This window comes from Notechis scutatus, chromosome 3, assembly GCF_049901735.1.
Source record: "Notechis scutatus isolate UNSWTSFEM ecotype Mainland chromosome 3, rNotScu1.2, whole genome shotgun sequence".
Classification (NCBI taxonomy): domain Eukaryota; kingdom Metazoa; phylum Chordata; class Lepidosauria; order Squamata; family Elapidae; genus Notechis; species Notechis scutatus.
Genome location: NC_142011.1, coordinates 101299536 through 101321963, shown reverse-complemented (window position 1 = coordinate 101321963; position 22428 = coordinate 101299536). Strand labels below are relative to the sequence as shown.

The 22428-nt window shown below is 35.0% G+C and overlaps 1 protein-coding gene across 2 annotated transcripts in view; it reads left to right on the top strand.

The window, feature by feature from the left end:
- Nucleotides 1-22428, top strand: part of HMCN1 (hemicentin 1) — a 240336-nt gene that overhangs the window by 131419 nt on the left and 86489 nt on the right. For both annotated transcript variants that reach the window (XM_026669149.2, XM_087960847.1), the window contains 16 exons: nucleotides 491-667; nucleotides 1907-2058; nucleotides 2649-2772; nucleotides 4831-5006; nucleotides 5787-5883; nucleotides 6481-6603; nucleotides 8700-8861; nucleotides 9909-10190; nucleotides 11394-11561; nucleotides 14024-14137; nucleotides 15016-15102; nucleotides 15939-16130; nucleotides 17279-17452; nucleotides 18348-18461; nucleotides 19687-19832; nucleotides 21113-21263. In XM_026669149.2, coding sequence (XP_026524934.2) covers nucleotides 491-667; nucleotides 1907-2058; nucleotides 2649-2772; nucleotides 4831-5006; nucleotides 5787-5883; nucleotides 6481-6603; nucleotides 8700-8861; nucleotides 9909-10190; nucleotides 11394-11561; nucleotides 14024-14137; nucleotides 15016-15102; nucleotides 15939-16130; nucleotides 17279-17452; nucleotides 18348-18461; nucleotides 19687-19832; nucleotides 21113-21263 — 2439 coding nt within the window. The remainder of the gene's footprint in view (nucleotides 1-490; nucleotides 668-1906; nucleotides 2059-2648; nucleotides 2773-4830; nucleotides 5007-5786; nucleotides 5884-6480; nucleotides 6604-8699; nucleotides 8862-9908; nucleotides 10191-11393; nucleotides 11562-14023; nucleotides 14138-15015; nucleotides 15103-15938; nucleotides 16131-17278; nucleotides 17453-18347; nucleotides 18462-19686; nucleotides 19833-21112; nucleotides 21264-22428) is intronic.

Here is a 22428-nt window from a genome sequence, read left to right as displayed (position 1 = left end):
CAAAGAACATTCTTTGTTGTGCTTTTTTGATGATGTTTTTGATGTTAGGTGTCTTGAAACAACCTTGAGTGATATGGTAGCAGCTTATGTGGGCAGTCCTATAAATATGACTCCACAATATCCAAATGAAATAAGAAGGTACTGAAGAAGAGAGCAAGAATAGGTGGACCATGAAGAATGCTTTAATAGGCCATTTTGTAGGTAATTAGTATGTACCCTGAAACTGTTTGCAACTTGAGAGTGAAAAAGAATTCCTCTTTAATTTTGTCTTCCTCACCGTGCCCACATTTGGAGTGGAGTAAGCAAAAAATACCTTTTAATCCCTCACTTTTCCTAATATTCCTCCTGCTCTAAATTATGAAGTTTCTGTACTTTATCTGGGCATCTGTCAACAATGTAAGTGGTCTTGGAATAAAAAGTACTGTAACTTGAATGTTTCCTTCCAATAAATTCTTTTATAGTACCAAATATCTCTTATTTTATTTCACAGTTGTCACATGGTACAAAGATAACCTTCCTCTCATCAATATTGCTGGCATCACTTTCTTGAACAGAGGGCAAATTGTCCAAATAGATGCAGCCCAGATCTCTGATACTGGGATTTATAAATGTGCGGTGACAAATGCAGCAGGAGTAGCTGAATTATTCTACAATCTTCAGGTCCATGGTAAATCCTGCTTCTCATAACAAAGTCAGTTTGGGCAGATAAGATTTATCTGACTTTCAACTGTATATTTCAGGTTTATTGCATGTACTTAGTACTTTTTAAGGTCACGTTTCCATACTGATTTGAGTGGAGAGTGGTTGTTTGCAGTATTTGAATAATTCAACAATGGGAAAGCTTTTAATTTTGAAGTATTTGCTTGATGGGGCTCTCATGCAATTAGATTTGGAAGGCAGGTCTCACTATCTCTATTTCAGCAAACTGACAGAAGTATTTAAGTGTTGCTATTGTAGAAATCACAAAGTCCACAATAATTTCAGACCAACTCACAGAACCAGGTTTTAAGAAAATGGTGTAAATCTAAACCACAACATTTTTAGATTCCAATCATTTTCTTTTAAATTTGGCTCTGTGACTGGATATGGCTTATCAATTACAGACTTGACCAGATCAAATCTTTTGTCAGGCAGAACAAGAAACTCTTCAAATTTATGTTGTACCTCCCAGTTTTGTTGACCAAAGCTGATTCCTCTGTATATGATTGGGATGGGGACAATAATGTTATTGTCAATGTTGACTTGCAAAGCACTTCTTTCCTCTCGCAACTTGACAAAGAAGCTAGAGGAGGTGGGCATGGGTATGATTGGAATGTGTGGGAATCAATCTGGGAGGAAGAAAATAAATTTATGTGAGCCATTGGCAGCTTGAGAAGATCTTGCATCTCTGAAATCAGACATTGAAGACTTTTGAAAGGTGCAGGCTGTTTTCCCAAAATAAAATGTTTGACCTGGGTTAGTGGACAGTGAACACAAGGTGGCCCAGGGGAAGGAAAGGGGCATTTTACTATGCTGCACTTCACACCAAAATCTTAGAACTAGCTTTGCTTCTTCTTTGCCTGCATGGATCTGTCAATAAAGTTTTACTCTTGGTAACAAAAATGTCCCCGAAGTTTCTTTTGCATGCTAAAGGGATGGTTGACAGCTATACATTAACTTCTGTTTTTTTCTCTTACGATCAAAACTCAATTCCTCTCATGTTTATTGCTTTATGGTACAAAAATATTTATTACTGCTAGCACTACAATGTAATTGATGTAGACAAAGATCTGCAAAGATCCAAATATACATCTACTGTATGTTTGCAGGCAATATTATTTGCAAAATTATAGATCAGAACTATCAATCAGCACATCTGCTCAAACAATATTTCTCTCTCTTTTTTATATTTTTCTCTTTTTTATAGTCCCACCTTTGATTTCCGGAAATAATGAAATTGTAACTGTTGTAGTTAATGATCAGGTGAGGTTGGAGTGTGAAGCTCGTGGAATTCCTGCTCCTATTGTAACCTGGTTGAAGGATGGCAGTCCTGTTTCTAGTGTTTCAAGTGGACTCCAGGTAATTTCTTAGCTCCGTTAAAGCGTGAAAGACATTTACCCACAATTTAGAGATGGGATTTCTCCATGGAATCTGTCTCTTTAAATTTTGGATAATAAATTATATTAATTAAATAATTAAATTATATTAATTAATACTTCAAATTCACCTATAACTTTTGGGTTATAGTGGAAACAATTTTAAAATTGTGGGAACAATTTTATCTGTGTTAATTCATAAATAAAAATCCAAAATCTAAGCCCAGAGTTACCTTGAAGTACTGTAATAGGGGCAGCCTATAAATGTTATAAATAAATTAAAAAAATCCATATTTTGATTAGGATCAATAACAAAACCAGCAATAGAATTATTGCTAGAATTAAAATTAGAATTCTCTAGAATTATTCATTAGGCAAGACATTAAAAAAATAATGGAACAGAGCAGAAACAAGAAAAATGTAAGGAGTGAAAATAATGTTAGAGATTTCTTGGGTGATACAAAAACATTTCATATCAGAAAAATTGTATTATGTGAATAAGTTAATACTCTAATGCTGTCTGATTCAACCTATCTGCCATTTTTTAAAAAAGCAATTCCACTCTCTTTTTAGATTCGTTCTGGAGGTCGTATCCTGGCACTGATGAGTGCTCAGATTAGTGATACTGGAAGGTTCACATGTGTAGCAGTAAATGCAGCAGGAGAAAAACAAAGGGATATTGATCTCAGAGTTTATGGTAAGAATATAAATAATGTTTATACCAAGAACTGCATTAGCATTCTTGAGATCTTGAGGGATTACAATGGCTTTCCCCAACAAGCTGTCTTGGAATTTTGTGGAACTGTTGTCCTAACGTATCTTGATGGCCCCTGGTTGTAATGCTTGATTAGATTTCTAAAATGACCCATGGCATTTTTATTATACTACAGATTATAGATTGATCTTCTCACTTCCTTTCAATCTGGAAGTGATATCCTGTGTTTATTTTAATAGAATGGTCTTTATAGGTTTCATAGGAATCTAACATGCCCTGTCATGGGAAGTCATTTTCAAATGAAAACTACATTTCTTTGGGACAACTAGATAATAATTTAGATGTTAATCATTTTCTTCAATTACTGAAAAATTTCACTTAAAAACTATGTAAGAGCAACAAATCTTTAGATGTTTGCTTAAAATGATGATGAGGATTCGCATATTGTCTTGAGACATGTTAACAGAACCTTTATAGTACATGCCTGATTTCTTTAAAAAACCCTATGAAACTACAACTACAATGCATGAAAAATAAAGATTTACAAACAATGGTATAGCTAGATTAATCAGAGAACTCTAATTGGCTGCAGTATTCTGTTAATGCATGCATGGTTGTAAAAATAGTGGCATGAAATACATGAAATTTGAAATACTCTGTTTTGAATTTGAGACAGTGTTCCAACTTTACAAGTGTTCTAATGCTACTCCAACTATTCTGGAACTGTTCCAAATTCCAAACAACCAGGGATATTTCGATTTTGGAATACTTCCAGAATGATTGGAACAATGCTAAAATCTTTTCAATAAGTTTAGAACAAGCCATTGCATCTTAAAACAACACACAAGAGCTCAGAATGGGGCTCAAAAGTCTAAATGTTTTGCATTTGAAATATTTTACACTCTTATAATTGTAAACACATTCTAAGATCTACAGAATGCCCCCTTCATAACTCTAAACTAATTTTAATTTAGGGCTGATAATATCAGGTTACAGTACAACTAAAAAGCACAAAAGTCCTAAGTATTTTAAAAAGTCTTTTAAAGAGCAGGAATGATAACTGACCTTTGAAAATGCTGTTAGGATGAAATTAATGTATTAAGTAATATTTATTTATTTATTTGATTTGATTTGATTTGTCAATCGCTTACAAGATACCGGTATAAGAATAAACATAGTTTTGAATACATGAGATGGATATTTATAAGAAAAATAAAAAGAAACAATAGGACAGGGATGGTAGGCATGATTGATGTGCTTATGCACGCCCCCTATGTATGTATGTATGTATGTATGTATGTATGTATGTATGTATATATATATATATATTTGTTTTCTTAAGTTTTCGTGGGTACTTACATGTATGGTATTCAGCTTTGTTCGGGTATTTTCCCACGTCATTGTAGTTGTGCTTTTAAAGTTGTAGCAACGTTTCGGCAGAATCTCATCTGCCATCATCAGGCTTCTGAACAAAGCTGAATACTATATATGTATATGTATATGTATATGTATATGTATATGTATATGTATATGTATATGTATATATACATATATGTATATCTATATCTATATCTATATCTATATCTATATCTATCTATCTATCTATCTATCTATCTATCTATCTATCTATCTATCTATCTATCTGATGAAGATTTGAGTACAAAATGGAAATTGATAAGGGATCATTTCTGTATATGTTGAATTTATACTATTTTACAAATATTTTTATGGAAAATTCATATTGGTTTGCTGAATTATGCTCCTCTTTACAAATGAAATGCCTTTCTGTTGGGACAGTGATTCTATCATGGATGGAAAACACTTGAAGCAGATCATTTAGTTCTTCTGAATTTACTCTGGAGCATTCCATGTATGTTGGGTAGTTTCATATACTGTCCTGGTAATGCTAATATTTTTGAGAAAGGTTAACTGATACATTTAACGCTGATATCAGACAGTGACAGCTTTATTTAAAGTGGGTGGCTTCATTCACCTTAGTGAAAAGAGATGAAACTAATTACTAAAGTGATGTTTTTTCAGTTCCACCTAATATTATGGGAGAGGAACAGAATGTCTCTGTGGCCATGGGGGAGCATTTGGAACTCCGCTGCCGAAGTGATGCTATCCCTCCACCTACGCTTCAGTGGCTGAAGGATGGTCAGCTCCTGCAGAAGAAGCTGGGTCTCACCATTACTGAAGATCGGAGTGTACTGAAGGTAAATATTAGAGTGACTCAGATTTCCTCCTCATGTTTAGGGTTCCTGACATTAATAGCTTAAAGACTATCCCCTTGCATTTCTGAATGACATTGAAAAAACTTTTTTCTTCTGATGGAGGAAAGAAAAGCTGTGCCGCTTTTGAAGTATTCTCCCAAAAGCTATTGAGTTACTTATCCAAAAGCATATCCAGCATTGGTGAAGAGGTCCTGCTTGAACATTGCAGGATAGTTAGGGTTTATATTATGGGCAATGAGTACTAATGATTAGGGATTAAAAAGAACTCTGGCATAGATCTTGCTGGGAAACAAATTTGGACGAGGGACAAATGTGAGCAGGAACAAAATCTGACTAGTGTTGGTATTTCCCCAAGTGGAGGGGGCGGGAGAAGAAATCTTGGGGTAGAGAAGGTGGTTTTGTACTTGATTTTCTAAAAGATATAACAAGACTGGGGTAACTTTACAAGTTTTAATTGCTGTGCTCTTGTAGGAGGGCTGCAACTGGGAATACAGTTTTGGCCCAAGTGAATAGAAATTTAATGGGCCAGAATATGCAACACCCAAAAATGTTCCCATCTTTGTACTAAGGCATTCAGTATTAAAGAAGATATCTTAGAACCTGTCAAGTAGAAAAATCATACTTGAAATAAATCTTTCTCCCACAGGGAATGACTTCCTTTACCGAAATCAAAATAATGTACCGGATCAACAAGTAATAATACACAGTGATGAGTACCAAAGCTATTGCCAAAAATAAGTTTGTCGATTTGTTTCTTGCTAGATTGAACAAGCACAGGTGCAAGACACTGGACGCTATACTTGTGAAGCAACAAACATTGCTGGGAAAATGAAAAAAAACTACAACGTCAATGTATGGGGTAAGTATAAGATTAAAGCATCTGCATTAAGGGTAATCCTAGAAATGTATGTCACTATTGATTTGCCTGTGAAAATCATATGGGAGTGATTGTTAAGAAATATATTCTTTCTTTGGCCCTGGAATCAGAAGCTGCGTTGGACATTTTAAAAAGCTGTCTACCTGGTTTAATGTCACTCTGTTCCTCAGAGTACCTAGAATTAAAAAAAAAAAACTGGAAATATTCAGCAATCGTGAGGGCTTTATCTTTGGGGCAAATTCTAGTGATCTTACTAATTCAGTGAGAAAAAAAATGAAATAAGAGTTGGAAATAATATCATGCACTATAAAAAAAACCAACAGTTAAGATGTAGGGATCTCTTAGGTATTTAAAACACCCAATTTGCAGATTGTCAAAATATTTTAAATAAACTAAGAAATGCATTTGCATTCTGTTGTTTAACCTATGAGAATATTAATGCTTGAAACAAAGATTTGTGTTGAGAATTTTACTTAACATTTTCTTTTTTCTCTGCTGATCTTGATACATTTAATTTCTTTATAGGTTGTATTAACCTGTAGGAAGTGATTATTTGTTTCTGATATTTGTCTTCTCTAGTGCCATCAAGTATTTACAGCTCAGACACAGTGACTCAGCTGTCCGTGATTGAAGGGAACCTCATCAGCATGATGTGTGAATCCAGTGGAATTCCACCACCCATTCTTGCTTGGAGGAAGAATGGTAAGCAGCTGGACTTTGTGAAGACTAATCACAAACCCTGTTAGTCCTGTTAGTTTTGTGTTGAGCCCTGTTTATCTCAGTAGGTTACAGAATAGAACCTAAATTAACCATTCTGCTAGATTTCTAGAAATCAATATAATTGGGTTCATCAGCAGTGCCTACTGCTGATTTCAACATTTTATTCTGAAATTGTCTTTTGTTTCAGTAGAAAGGCTTTCAAATACTCTAGATTCTCTTTGATTTAAGCTTACTGTGGCAGTGGCTTGAAATGCTTAGATCAGGGATCCCCAATCCCTGTGGATTGGTACCAGGCCGTGGCATGCCAGCAACCATATTGCACAAACAAGCGGAACCCTTCCATGGGATGCAGGCAACATTACAAAACCACACAGTCCACAGAAAAATCTTTCTCCGCAGAACAGGTCCCTGATGCCCAAAAGGTTAGATGGAGGGTGTCACTGGCTTAGATGAAGAAATGTGATGAGATAAGAGTGTTTAAACCATATTTACCCCAAACTGCTTTCTGCTTCCATCTAATTTCCCCCCTCCTTCTTATGCCTTATTTGATTTAACCAGAATGCAAATTAGTGTTTCCTTGCCTGTGTGAATTCCCAATTTGCATTGTGGTTAGTCATTCTGGGATTAGCAGTCCCAACACATCTGGAAAATTCCAGGTTACAGAAATTAGGGGTTACATACTAATATTTACGAATATTAAATGCATTGAGAAAAGATGCTTTCTGCACATAGTTGTAAATTAATGATTTTTCTGAAGCATTAAAGCAGCTGCATCTTTTACAAGGGCTTTTGCTGCTCTCTTCATATACACATGCACACGTGTTTCCCTTTGCTGACAGAAATGCTGTTTGTGCAAGCACACGCACCTGGAGACAACCAGAGAAACCAGATGTTCCTTGCAAAAAAAAAAAAAGATGCCATGATTCAGGCAGAATTTATAGAATGTATCACCTTGAATTTGTGCCAATCTCTCATTGTCCAAAGTGTAATGGAAGTAACATTTGATGCTTATGGGACTTTGTTGCATTTTAGGTTACCTAGCCAACAGGAAATATGTCTGGAATAGAATGAATACATTAAAAAATTCCAGTGTGAATGGGTCCCTTGCATTTGCCTGCAGCCAAATTGTTCTTCCCTTTCCCCATGTAGTAAATATGAAAAAAGCTGTGATTAATCATATGGTGCATATGCACAGTCCACTGGTTTATCTATTAAGTTTAGCCATGGGTAAGAGTTAATCAAAGAAACTGCTATTTGCTGAGCCCCATCTTCCTTGACCATTGTACCAGTAGGCAGCTACTAGTTTCCCCTACATAAAAACTTAATAGAAACACATGACAGCCCAAAACAAGTTGAAGATTTGTATGGAAGAAAGGAGACTAATTATTATCTTAGTTATTTTTTACCTTAAGGAAACCTCTGGATGTCTTATGAGGGAACCAGGGCAAGATGAAGAGATTCTATTGTGAGAATAATTGCTTGCCAAAATACCACCTATCTCTGTTTATAGAACAGAGAGAGAAGTTAATTTATTTAATTCTCTATTCAGAGGGCACAATAGCCTTTACTGACATAAATAATATTTCTAGAGCAACCTGTTGAGATTGTGGAATAGACACAGCACCTTAAGTACAGTGTTGGACTGGTTCAGGTGAGATGCTAAACTTAACCTAGTTTTAACATAGTTTAGTGTGTCATTGTATCAAACTAGGAAATGATGGTTTGCTTTAGTTTACATTGGTTTGAGATGTTTTAATAGGAAATGGTACATAAATGTTATAAAAACAATGAAGTTACAGCTGATTTTCATAGATAGACTAATAATTGTCATTAATCCAATTTCCCAGTTCAGACATAATAGGAAGCTGTGATTAAGTGTGCCTTTTATTGCCTTTCAACTGTGCAAAGAGAGGAACACAATAACTGTTTGTGCATGAAGTTGAAGTTAATTCATGCCTTGGGTTATTCAACTAAGTTGATTATCCACATAATGCATAACCTGGTTTCAAAGACTCTGAAGAATGTGTACATATATTTTATATTTAATTTTTTTTTATCTGAGAGTGTTTCTTTTGTAGGTTCTCCACTGCTAGTTGACCCTTCAGGGAGAGTCAGAATCTTATCTGGAGGAAGACAACTGCAAATTTCTATTGCTGAAAATTCAGATTCAGCCTCCTATACATGCATAGCTTCAAATGTAGCTGGAACAACAAAAAAAGAATATAAGTTGTTAGTGTATGGTAAGTCATGGGCAATGTTTCTCAGTTTGGAAACAAATACTATATAAAACCTTCACAAATGAGCTTTGGAACAAACAAAATGTGTCACAGAAAAGCAATAATGGGATCTCTCATTTTCTTCTAATGGCAGTTGAAGGGATTTCTAAAAGCCTTTTCTTGATACTCTGAACCCAGTATTAGTTTTGAAAGGGGACTATGCAGGCACAGTGCAAGTACACATATATTTTTGGCATTGCTTTAACAGAAATATAGTACTTGTAATGCTTATGTCCCCAATAGAGATGTTCCTCTTGGTGACGGCATCTTACTACCCTGTTGGCCTTCTAAAGCTAAGCTGGCTAGGAACCAATTAAATCTCAGAAGAACAGCCACCATTAACTTTCAGGAGAGTAAACCAGACTGGTAATTTGAAAAAAGAAAGTCTCAGAAGTAGAACAGGAAGATGACTGTGGCAACTACTATATCATTGCTGAGGACCTATGGGTAGTTACCAGGGCATGAGTTTGATTTGAGTTAACCTTACTGTTAAAATACAAATCCACCCTCCACCCCACTTCTAAAGAGCTGGATTTTTTCAAAAGCATTTTGCCGGTTTCAGGTGTGGCTCCAGAATCCAGGTATTTGCCTCAATAAGCTTTACATGTTTATTCAGCTGAATAAAGACAGGCCCCTCAAGGCAAGAAGGAATCCTGAACATACTTTGACATTCATATTTATATGTTTGCTACATTGTCTACTTCATCACCCAAAAGGACTGGCACACTCTAGGCAACAAAATACAGTAGTTATTTACCTCTCTTGGAGGTTTTCCAAGGACATTGGGTTGTACCTCAGGGACTTTGGGTATTTCTAGAGGAACTTTCCATGACCTTGAAGGCCTGCTGAAGCAATGGTGCCATCTGCACGTATGCTCCCTCAAGACTGTCAGTAGAATTATTAGATTCTTGGTGAACAAAAGTATATGTAGTCAGGAATTCTGTTCACTTAATGCTGTGTCCATTGAAGTTTGGGGCTAAAGTGTTGAACCGGAAATGTTTCTTTGAACAGTTCATCCAACTATTCTGGACAATGGAAATATACAATCGGATGTCATTGTAACTCAAGGGAATGATATTTCACTTGAATGCCAAGCAGATGGCATACCACAGCCAACTGTCACCTGGATGAAAGATGGTCAACTGTTAGCCAATGAAAGACGAGTTGAAATACTAAAGGAGGGGCATGGTCTTCGACTTAAAAGTGCACAGGTGTCGGACACTGGTCGCTATGTATGCATTGCTGTGAATGTGGCAGGACTGACCGACAAGAAATATGACTTAAGTGTTCATGGTAAGTAAAGGAAATCTGTGTAAGAGAAAATACACAAAGGGGCACGCCCAGAGTAAGAAAGCAGTGGACTGTTCTGCTAGCCATGGAATAGCTGTATAATTTGATTTAGTTGAAGTAGGACAAAAGCTAGGGATTAATATCCAGTTATATATGTACTATGGAGACAACAGAAAGGAAAAAAGTATAACTATGCCACCCATCTCAATGTTCAAGACACCCAATTCTGGGTGGCTTACAATACATAGTTACTAAAGCAAAATGTAAGAGAAAATACTTTACTATCTTCCCAAGGTGTATTTTACTTTTTCCTTTCGTTGTGTTTGTCCTTGAGTCATATCATTTTCTTGATACATTTCAAAAGAAAGTGTTTTAATCTAATTCAGAAATCTTGCCTAAAACCTAGCAAAGATACAGGGTTTTGTGAAATATTGAATGTAAATTTTCATAAGCTCTTTCAGCTCCCAAGAAAGTAGTTGGATCATTTTGTTGATTAAAAACAAAAGCAAAAGCAATGAATCAACCCAATAAGTAATTCCATAACATTGGAGAAGCTTATACGGTGTATAGATAACATAATATTCTGTTACCTATGCTAGGCATTCTGAAGTATTGCAGAACAATTTATTTTGCCTCTTGCTTTATGAGAATGATTGAAGGAGCAGATAAAATTAATACTAATACAGAAAAGAGCTGCAATTCTGCACATAGGTTTCAATTTTCATCAGATAAGCAACTGTGTGCAGAATTATAATAGTCTTTAATTAAATAATTCAACTTATTGTAGCACAAGAGATAGAAAGTGTATTTTTTCCAAATAACAAAAAAAAAGTTTTTCTCAACCCCAACTAGTCATTTATTCAGAGTTTGACTTAGGGATGCTTAATTATTTCAACAGCAAAAACACACTTGATGTTTATATTGCAACTTTGTGAAGACATTTAAGAGATCTCTACAGCAAGAGCTTAGAAGGAGTTTAGTCCACTAAATTCCAATTTCTTTGTGTCAAAGAGGCCGCATTACCCCTAAAAAGAGAAATTATAGTTATCTTTAAAATCATAAAGAGGGAGGGAGAACATTTTAATAGAAGCAAAGAACCTCAGTATTGCATATGATTGTTTTTAAATTCTTTTAAATAAATATAGCTGACCTTCCTTCATCATTGAATGATGAAGTTTAATCTTTCCTGCTACTCTTTTTTGGTAGTCCCCCCAAGAATTATGGGTAATCTGGTGCAACCAGAAAATATAAGTGCTGTGGAGAAAAGCCCTGTCACCCTGATTTGTGAATCTTCTGGAATTCCCCAGCCATCAATAATGTGGTTGAAGAATGGGCAGCCAGTCACTTTAAGTAACTCTGTGAGAATCCTATCAGGTAAGAGGGAGCATAAAAATATGTTATTTTTTAATATTAAACATAGAAAATGTTATATAGTATACTTGATTAAAACAAACACATGGAAAGGCTCTGTTAAACCTAACATATGGCTTTTCCACCCATCTCAAGATCAAATATTTAGGATCTCATATGTGATATCAGATACAGTTAGTTAAAAGAAGTAATTACTCTGCATGTAAAATGTTACTCTCTTAAGCTGTTCAAGCATGATTTATATATTTTCTTGTGGCAGAGAATTATTTCGCTGTTGTTGTGGAGAGCATTAGAACATGATGCTGAGAACTATTTAAATCTTAGATCATAGTTTAACTTGGTTACTATTTTGTAAATGATTGTCTCTTAGTCATATCTCAATTCTACAGTTTTCCAAATTATTGAGAGGTTAAAAGAAAAACATTTTTGGATAATGGGCATTTACTGCAAATTTTATTTAATTTTCAGTGACCTATTGCCAATACTAAATGACCTGATTTTGGAAAAATGCTCAGTTGGATCAGGCTTGGTTAATACCACACCAGGGTTGCAGATTTGATTTGGGGAGATTGAAAAACAAAACAAAACAATAAACCAGCAACCCAGAATAAGGCAATATCTAATCACTCTGGTCCAGAAATCCTCATTCTGTACTTGTGGACTGAAGGCAGTCTTTTTACCAAAATGCATAACCTGGTCATCATAGGGTCTGGAGTTTTGTCTTAAAAGGCAAAATATTTCATGTCTGGCCCATAAAGGTAATACATTTATACATTGTTAATGTATACTCTCCCTCAGGGGTGGGATTCTACAGGTTCGCACCTATTCACTAGAACCTGTTGTTAACATTCTAAGCAGTTCGGAGAACTGGTTGTTAGAAGAAATTACTGGCCTAATCCTGAAAGAAAGGCAGGAAGGAAACATTCTGGTGTTGTTTACAGAAACTGCCTCTCCATTAACCCTTATTACATTCTTGGCAGGACTAGACTTCCTGTCTCAGGAACGTCTCTGGAGTTTTTTCCCCCTCCTTTGCTGGCACTTTGCTTGTGTGGAGTAACCATTCAAAGTTACAATGGCACTGAAAAAAGTGACTTATGACCATTTTTCACACTTATGACTGTTGCAGCATCCCCACAGTCATGAGAGGCCAGGCGAGGAGATGTGTGCCTCGATGTGAGTGATGTTGAGTTGGCCACACCCAGCCAATAACATGACCACCAAGCCATGTGCACCCAGTCACATGACCACCAAGCCACGCCCACCACCTAAGCCATGCCCACAGAACCGGTTGTTAAAAATTTTGAATCCCACCCCTGCTCTTCCTCCCTAAATAGAAATGACTAAGAAAATCAAATGCAAGCAGTCAAAAATTATATGAATAAACAGATTTATTCCAGGACAAATCTCTGATGGAACTAGGCTTAAATGCAGAAATGATCCCAAACCAGAAAATAGTTTTCATTCAGCAAAACCATATTAACCTGGTACAACGTATTTCAGCAGCATGCTCAGGAAGGAAATACTGGCTTATGATTGTTACGATTTTGGAAGTTTCTTGAGGACTGGAAGCATGACTTTTTCTTTAAGGAGGCTGGTCCCATGCCTTCTCTTAAGAAGGTGATGATATCTTTAATGCAACCGTCTTGCTCACAAAGCAGAACTTCATTTAATAATGTTGATTCAGATAGTGTTCTGGATACTTTCATGAATTGATTTACATCAAGCAGAGTCAAAAAATCTCAAAAAATAAAAGCCTACACTAATACAAAAGGAATTTTCTTTTAAAACATATATAATTATCATAAATCCTCTTTTGGGTAAGCAATGTTATATAAAGCAAAAATTAGCCAAAATACCTCCTTCCCAAAAACTCCCCAAAACAGTGAGATTAGCAAAGAAATTAAAAATAGAAGACAAAAAGAAAAAAACTCTGACTAGATTTAATCTACCATGTTTCCATGTATTTCTGTCCTTGCAAACCAACTTTGTTTCTACCATAGTTCAGTTACTTTCCAGAAGATGGAAGGATGGCACAACGAACCACTGTAGCACTGAACCACTGCTTTTTTTTTTAATTTAAAGAGGGTTTTGGGGGGGAAAAAGGTTATTTGGCATATTTCCCATAATGATAATGAAGAAACATGCTTCCTCAGTAGAACGATCATCATAATAAGTTCCAATAGTAAACTCCTAGTAATGTCTTGGTATTCACTTTTAGCTTTCATACATATGTATTGGAGATGTTGCTGAATAGCCTTGAGCTGAAGCAAATACTAAGAGTGAAGTGGGTTTTCCAAAGCAAAATTATCATTGTCACTCAGACAACTGTATATTCCACAGAGGACTGAGATTTCAGTAGGCTGCCAGTTATTTTGAACTTTCATTTTGTTCTGGTTCTATATTAACAACTCAAAATCGAGAATTAGGTTTTATTATAATAAGAAGCTTTATGGCTTTCTGTTTAGGTGGCAGGATGTTACGTTTGATGCAGGTGAAAATAGAAGATGCTGGTCATTATATCTGTGTAGTAACTAACATTGCAGGAGAAGTCAGGAAAAACTTTGAACTTTCAGTTTTAGGTGAGTATGTCAAACCTATCTTTAAAAAGCCAAAGTGTCAGATTTTTCTTCCTAGTTTATAGTCCCTGTGTTTAGAAATTGAAGAGATGACTGAAAAAATAATATAGGCAATGAGTAGCTTTCTTAATTGGTTAGTATAAGTTGGCAGTTGTTCCAGTGTAAAACAGAAAGATGCTTTATGCGTCTTGTAAAATAATATCAAAAACAGGAGAATGTAGTTGTGTTTTTTCCTTCCTTCTTCCCTGCAAGTTCTTCAAATTTTAATAACCATTCTTTAAAAGAAAACACCCTAGTGCTCCACACAATGTTATTTGATAATATAATGGACATAATATTGTAATTCCACTGCATCTTATACAGTCCAAGTATGCCAGGATAAATCTGGAAAATAGTAAAATTTAGTTTCCATAGAAGCAGCCATGTTATTCTAGTAGAAAAAAGAAAGAAAAAGACATAGTCTTGCAATATCTTAGATCAACTAAGAATATATAAGTGCCTTGGTTTAAATAATTACTTTTGTGACTTTTTCAAAAGAAGAAGCAACACTATTCATTCTAGGGACCAAGACAATAAGGGAAAACATATGTAAATTATGTTCCTTCATTTTATCTGAAACCATTTGAAAAAGTCTTATCTGAATTCAGCCTCATATTTTAAATGAATGTGCTTCAGATTTCATATACTTTTATCAAAGTTATGACATTTTTCACAGGGCCACCACAACACAACATTCATACGAATATATATTGAAGACGTGTCTCCTGAAAATGGAACAACATATTTTGTGATGACTAATGCAAATAAAAATACAATCTTTTTGTATTCCTGTATTCTTGCATAATTATTTTCTTTCTTTCTTTGTTTTGACAATGTAAAAGTATCCCCAAGCATTGTAGGAGAAAATAAACTGGATGATGTAAAAGTAAAAGAAGGACATGGCATTACACTGACATGTGAAGTCACAGGTAAGCTTCTGGTGATTCTTGGTTAGAGCTGGTTTGGCTGCAACAATCAATGGCTATGGTATTAAGCAAGTAAACATTCATTCTCTCTCTTTCTCTCTCTTCTTGAATGATGCTACTTCAGGTAGTTCTCAATTTATGTCCATTCATTGAAATAAAAAGTTATGACAGCACTGAAAAAGTGACTTACAACCAATTCTCAGAACTGTCTCCTTGTTCCTGTGGTCACATGATCAAAATTCATATGATTGGCAACAAGCATGTATTTATGATTTATATATACTGCGCGCGCACACACACACATATAGTACATAAAATTATTTGCTACAATGCTCTACCTGTCAATGACTACTTCAACTTCAACTACAATACACGAGCACACAATAGATACTAACTTAAGGTAAATCGCTCGAAACTTGATTGCAGAAAATACGACTTCAGTAACAGAGTTGTCAATGCCTGGAATGCACTACCTGACTCTGTGGTTTCTTCCCCAAACCTCCAAAACTTTAACCTTAGACTGTCTACTGTTGATCTTACCCCATTCCTAAAAGGTCTGTAAGGAGCGCGCATAAGTGCACCAACATGCCTACCGTCCTTGGCCTAATGTCCCCTTTTATTCGTACCCATTTCATGTAATCATAATCATGTTCTAACTATATCTGTTTTCTAATATATGCTTAACAAATAAATAAAATAAATAAATCACCAAGAAGTATCATGTATTCTGAGATAGAATATCATTTTTCATTTTACTTTTAAAGACTTAACAAAGAACACAATTTAAAAGGGCAATTTTCACAAATCAATTATTAATATTTGCATTTGTTCTCAAAAAGGAAACCCTATTCCAGAGATCACTTGGCTAAAAGATGGGCAAACTTTTCTACAGGATGATGGCTATCAGTTAATGTCTAGTGGACGTTTTCTTCAAATTACAAATGCTCAAGTTGCTGACACAGGGAGATATACCTGTGTTGCCTCCAATACAGCTGGAGATAAAAGAAAAAGCTTCAGTGTTAATGTACTTGGTAAGATTTATTGAGTAATAGACATGTTTGGGTTCCTTTGAAGAAGATAGATCTACTTGGATTGAAAAAAAAATCAGTAAATATACTGTGTATACATATATATCTGAAGTTGCAAAGTTATTGATAAAACTTTGGAGGGCTGGTGCTAAGACACTGGAAGTTGTGTCAATGATATCATTGTGGCAAGCACCAAAAGTGTTGTCTCCAAGTCACTGAAGGCCTAAGGTTTATATGCAACTTCCAAGAAACTTCCCAAAATTTTGTATACATAGAAATACAGCATTTCATATGATATTGTCTCTCTCCCTCTACAAAAATGAAGAAACAAATGGGTTACTTAAACCCCTTCCAAGCACCTAAAATGCCCTGCACCAAAAGATTCTCAGCTGCTTGTCTCTCCTGTGTAAAATAGTTCTTTAAAAAACAGGCTTAGGAAGTCCTCTTTCAGATTTCAATTCCCTTCTTTACTTCAGCGATAGTGATAACTTAATATTCTATCTGGATTCTATTTCTTATACAGTATTTCTTGATTGGTGGAATCCCCCCCTTTTTTTAAACCACCGGACTTCTGAAAAAAAGAAAATAAATAAATAAAACTCCAAGGAATCCCCATTTTTCCTCTTATTTGGCATAGACAATGCCAAATATGCAATCAGGGAGCATCACTGTGCTATCACTATGCTATCAGGGAGCTTGTTTTAAAAAGCCATTGTTAAATTGTTCCATTAATGAATGTGTTAAAAAAAAAACACCAACTTCACTGTTTCAAAATGAATGTATAAAGAAAAAAAAGAATTATAAACACAAGAAATCATTTTTAAAAATGAAATAAGGAAAAAAATTGTTTTCTGATGGTCAAATTTAATCTGAAGCTTCAAGATAGATTGGCTTTTTAGTTCAGGTGCAATATCAGTGCTTCAGTGGTTTGAATCCAAGCAATATTTCTGCATGAAGCTCAGTCTCTGGGAAACAAGTGTCATATGTATTTTGGCTCTTAAATAGCTCAACCTGTGCTCTTGGATTAAGTTGCAGGTATATCAGATGGCCAAATATTTTCCCCATAAGTAGTTCCTTCAGAAGTACAAATGATGCTCACAATTATCAGGATTATTTTAAAACAATGCTCTTTTTTTTCTGAACTTGCTCAGTGTCTCCATCCATTGTGGGTTCAGATAATGACGGGGGTGCAGAAGAAGCCACGGTTATCTTAAATAACCCAACCTCCTTAGTTTGTGAGGCTTACTCATATCCATCAGCCACAATCACCTGGTTAAAAGATGGAGCTCCCATAGAGTCAAATAAGAACATCCGGGTTTTACCAGGTAATTATTTGAATGCCTCTATTATTAAAATAAATTTGGAATCAGTTGGATTGAGATGGATGGCTATAACATTGTGATGGAGCAGTGGTTAGAATGCAGTATTGCATGCAGGCTCACTGCTCTCTGTCAGGAGTTTGACTCTGACCAGCTCAAAGTTGATTCAGCCTTCCAGCCATCCAAGCTCGGTAAAACATGCTGGCTCTGTAAACTGCTTAGAGAGGACTGTAGAACACTATGAAGCAGTATATAAGTCTAAGTCCTATTGCTATTGTGATAGAAATTGAATGAATGAAAGAAAGAAAGAAAGAAAGAAAGAAAGAAAGAAAGAAAGAAAGAAAGAAAGAAAGAAAGAAAGAAAGAAAGAAATTCTATCCTATTTTTTTACATTTATAAATTCGCTTTGGTATATTTTCTGAAGATGTCTGAGTAGAGATTGACTATTAGAATTATTATAATAATTTCTGGGAAACATTTGCATATTTTGACTTCCAACTTGTGAAACTTAACAATGTACCAAAGCTTAGGTTTTGTCTCTTCCTAACTAACCAGAGTATCAATTGCTTGAAACACTTACTTTTCTGTGTGATGTGGTAGAGTTCACTTGCATATCACAGGCAAGGAACAAGGAATATGTAACTTGGCAGGGCCTTTCAATTTCTTTCAGTGTTTGACATAATTAGAATGTTGATGCACTACTGTGTTAAAAGGCATTTCATTTCTGCTTTCTAGAGTTCTTCCCTAAACTCCAGTTTTAACATGTTCTGAAATCGGAATACCTGTAGTTCCTTCTTTCAATGGAACAATGCCTAAGTTCATACAGTTCCTGTTCAATTCAGAAGAAAATATACAAAGGGGACAGGGGAAAATGTAATTTGACTTTTGTCCTTTTTAATAGGTGGTCGAACTTTACAGATTCTGAATGCCCAGGAGGACAATACTGGTAGATATACTTGTATAGCTACAAATGAAGCGGGGGAAACATTAAAACATTATGAGGTGAAAGTTTATAGTAAGTTTTAAAGCATTGTTTCTTGCTGAAATTCATATGTATTGTTCGATTCTCTACCATCTCTTTATATTTTATACAATTCCTACCTTAGTTGCATATTTTTAAGTATATATACATTCCATTGTTCATTTTGTTGCATTTACATCAGGATGGTAACGCCAAATTAGATGTTTCATTGTATATGAAAGTCTTCTGAATAACTTTAAGGAAAGTGGCTGCATAGATACACATCTAAAAAAAACATTTATTTCTTCACAGTAATCGAGGTTACTGTTCGGGATTTTCAGCAGGATGTGGAGTAAGCATTTTTGTTAGCTGTGCTCTTTTTTTCTTTTGTCTTTAATCTGCTACAAAAAGATGTATAAGAGAGGCTAGTTTTGAAATGCTATCCTCCTGAAATTATAAATCCGTCCCATAGTAACAGACTTCCTAGCTGAATTAAATCAAGACATACATGAAAAACCACTGACTGATTTGTAGACAGGATAATGGCCCATTGACGGTTGCTTGGAATGGCAGGAACAGCTCGTGTCTCAGGGCCCTATCTCAGGTCCTTGGGAAGGACTTGATAGGTGGACAAAATGTCAATCCAACCTAAACATCTAGCTGACTGTGCGATGAACCACAATAATAATATATGAAACTGACGCTTTAAAGCAGGGGGTGTCAAACTGGTGGCCTGCTGGCCAGATACATCATATGCAGGCTATGCCCACCCCATGAAGGGGGAAAAAGTCACAAAACATCATGTGATGGCAACATGACATGGCAAGTTTGACATCTATGCTTTAAAGGAAGGTGCAAAAGATTAAATCTTAGAGCTAATGTTCATAAAATATTGAACAACAGGATCCAATATTAAGTGTCATTAATTAACTGATTTTAATTAACTGCATTGAGTAAATACAGGGACATAATGTTCAGCTAGATAACATTTAAATTAAAGATAATATTAGAAAAATCAAGTATAGTTGGGTGCATTATTATTATTTGTTAAAGAGTTACAGCTCTTTTGAGTCATCCCTTGGCAACATTTAGCAAGGAGCATTATTCATTAGGTAAGTATTCTAATTGGCACAGATTTTAAAGGTAAATACCCCTAGAGAGATATGTAAGTACTGCTACTTACATATGCCTTTTTTTCCTGACAACATTGTGAGTGTCAAAATGAGAAACCCCATTTCAGTTTGGTGGCTTTATTTTTATATTTACCTTTTTTTGGCAGTTCCTCCTACGATAAGCAGAGGGGATTTGTCAGGATTGGGCTTGTCCCCTAAGGAGGTGAAGATCAGAATGAACAACAGTCTTATCCTGGAATGTGAAGTCCATGCAATTCCTGCTGCTGCCATCAGATGGTACAAGGATAGACAGGCCAGTCATAAAGATAATTTCTTACAGCAAATATTTGTTTTAGAAAAACCAGGAAACTACTTTATAGCAATGTCTTCTTCCTTTCATCAAATTTTCCAAAACACAATGTTCCAAAGCTATAGGAAGTCCTGTTCTGTCTCAGTTATTATTATTATTATTATTATTATTATTATTATTATTATTATTATTATTATTATTATTATTATTATTATTATTATTATTATTTAAATTTATTTACCATCTATCTTGTTGTGGGGTTACACAATAATCTGTTACACAAGTCTAGAATTGGAGGATGTTGAAGGATGTGTCCATTGCATTCTGCTTTGTCACTTGCAATTTTGGACTGCTTTTCTAGATTTCAGTTAGGAAATGCAATTGTTTCCAGTTCTGAATTAATTTCTTCTTTTTGCACTTTCCTATCAGCATTTTAATACTTGCAAAATATTTTTCATATTATTTATTACCTAGTACTTATACTTCATACACTTTTCATATTTTTGCTCTCCTTGAATCTTTTCGTATGTGGAATATTATTTTTGGCTGACAATATTTTATTCAAACTAACAAGAGAGCATCTCTCATTCATTCATTCATTCATTCATTCATTCATTCATCTCAGACCAAGTGACTTTGGGCAGTTTAGACACTAAATAAATAAACAGAAGTAATTTTTAAAGGAAATGTTAAGTAATGTAATTTCCTCCCCCAAAAAACTTGCCCTTTGCTAATTGTTAGAATAACTATGAATAACAAGAACATTATTAGAGATACTAGTCTTAATTCTTTTGACAAAGTAAAGGAAAGTATAATACAATTTTCTTTAAATTTTACATTCTTGAATATTTTTAACTTAGCAAAAATGTATATCTTAGCAATGTTCTCAACTGTGGAATGAAAGCAATGGGAAAGAAAACCCTTTAAATCTATTTTTATTGCATAATTTGTAGTCCATGTGTAGCTTACCAGTCAGATGAACCCTTCTTTCTGTAATACTGGAATAAAATAAGGGAAATAGATCTATTTCAAACATGTCTCAGAAAAAGGCTCCAAGTATTCAGGAATAGATATAGTATTTCATATCTGATCTTGCTTTATAATTATATAAAATATAATTTGACTTTTTGGGGGGCGGGGCTTCCAATCTCTTGCCAAAGCAGACAGGCCACAATGCATTGCTGACTTTGGCTTAATTAGCCATAAACTATGCATGCCTATGTACACTTTATTTGTACATTGTAGAAAATGCTCATGTATCCTTTTGGATAATTCCATCACAGCCACTTACATCAGATGATCATCTAACAATCCAAGGTGGTGGACGCATCCTTCAAATTAAGGCAACTGAGATATCTGACACTGGCCGATACAGTTGTGTTGCTTCAAACATAGCTGGTGAGGATGAGCTGGAGTTTGATGTCAGTATACAAGGTATTGCTTTGACTATTTATGGGTGTATTCATAAAGATCAGTCTTCTCCAACCTGGTGATCTCTAGCTAATCACAACTTCTGTGCAGTTACTATAAATTTACAAATAGTTACTTAGACCATTAGTTAGTAAAATGGATTGCTAACATGATACATTGGGAGAAAAAGAAGACACTATGAAAATTGTTTTTAAAGTGCAAATGAACATACTGTCATTTTGTTGAGCCTGTTGTCTCCCCAGATTTACCCCTAGTAAAATTTGTGAGAATATCAAGTAAAACCTATTGTTAATCTGCCTTGGGATATTGGTAGTATGAACCGCATGCATTTATGATTTCTTAGGGAGTTGAGTTTGAGAAGTATGTTCAAGAATAACTTTCCAACTGTTTTAATAGGCCAGCTATCTAAATATGAATCCAAGTTATTCTGGGCTTTTGAGAGAGGCATGGCAAATTGAAGATGTCTCTGCTAAAGCAGAACTGATGACTTTAACGAAGATTAGAAGATTAGTGAATAGATTGGTTCCTTGGAAACTTTTTGGATAAAGAGAGGATGGAAGATTATCCACATATGCTCTGGAGAGTGGCTTCACTCTCTGGAGGAGCCACTCTCTGGAGACTATAGGACAGTAGTTTTTGTGGAATTGATCATTGAGTAACAACAGGATTAGCCATTTTGCTTGCAATTGCAGTAGATTTTTAAAGTTTGCAAACCTCAATTTCCAAGCACTTTTGGAAATCGCTCATTAACTATTTCTATGCTATTGAAGACATTCATAATGACATGAAAATGCCAGGTGGGTCTGCCTTTAATTCTGAATAAAGGAAAATAGTAATCAAAGATTACTGCAAAGAATCTGAAATAAAAAGGAAAAGGAAAATAAGATTTTGATCCTAGAAGGATTCTAACTAATCGGCCAAGAGAAAATATTGTTTCACTGGATCTACCAAAAAAAAAAAAAAAAATGGCTGAAGTTTTAAAATTTAAAAGAGACAAACCAAAATAGTCACTGGATAATTTTTTTTCTTACTGGATTTATGAAAAAGGTCTATTAAAGCTTTGAAGAGCTCTGTGCAATGAGGCAAAGAAAAAATGAAGAGAAATAAAATCCTACAATAATATTTGAATAAATTAAAGAGTAAGTTAGAAGTAGAAACAAGGAAAGCA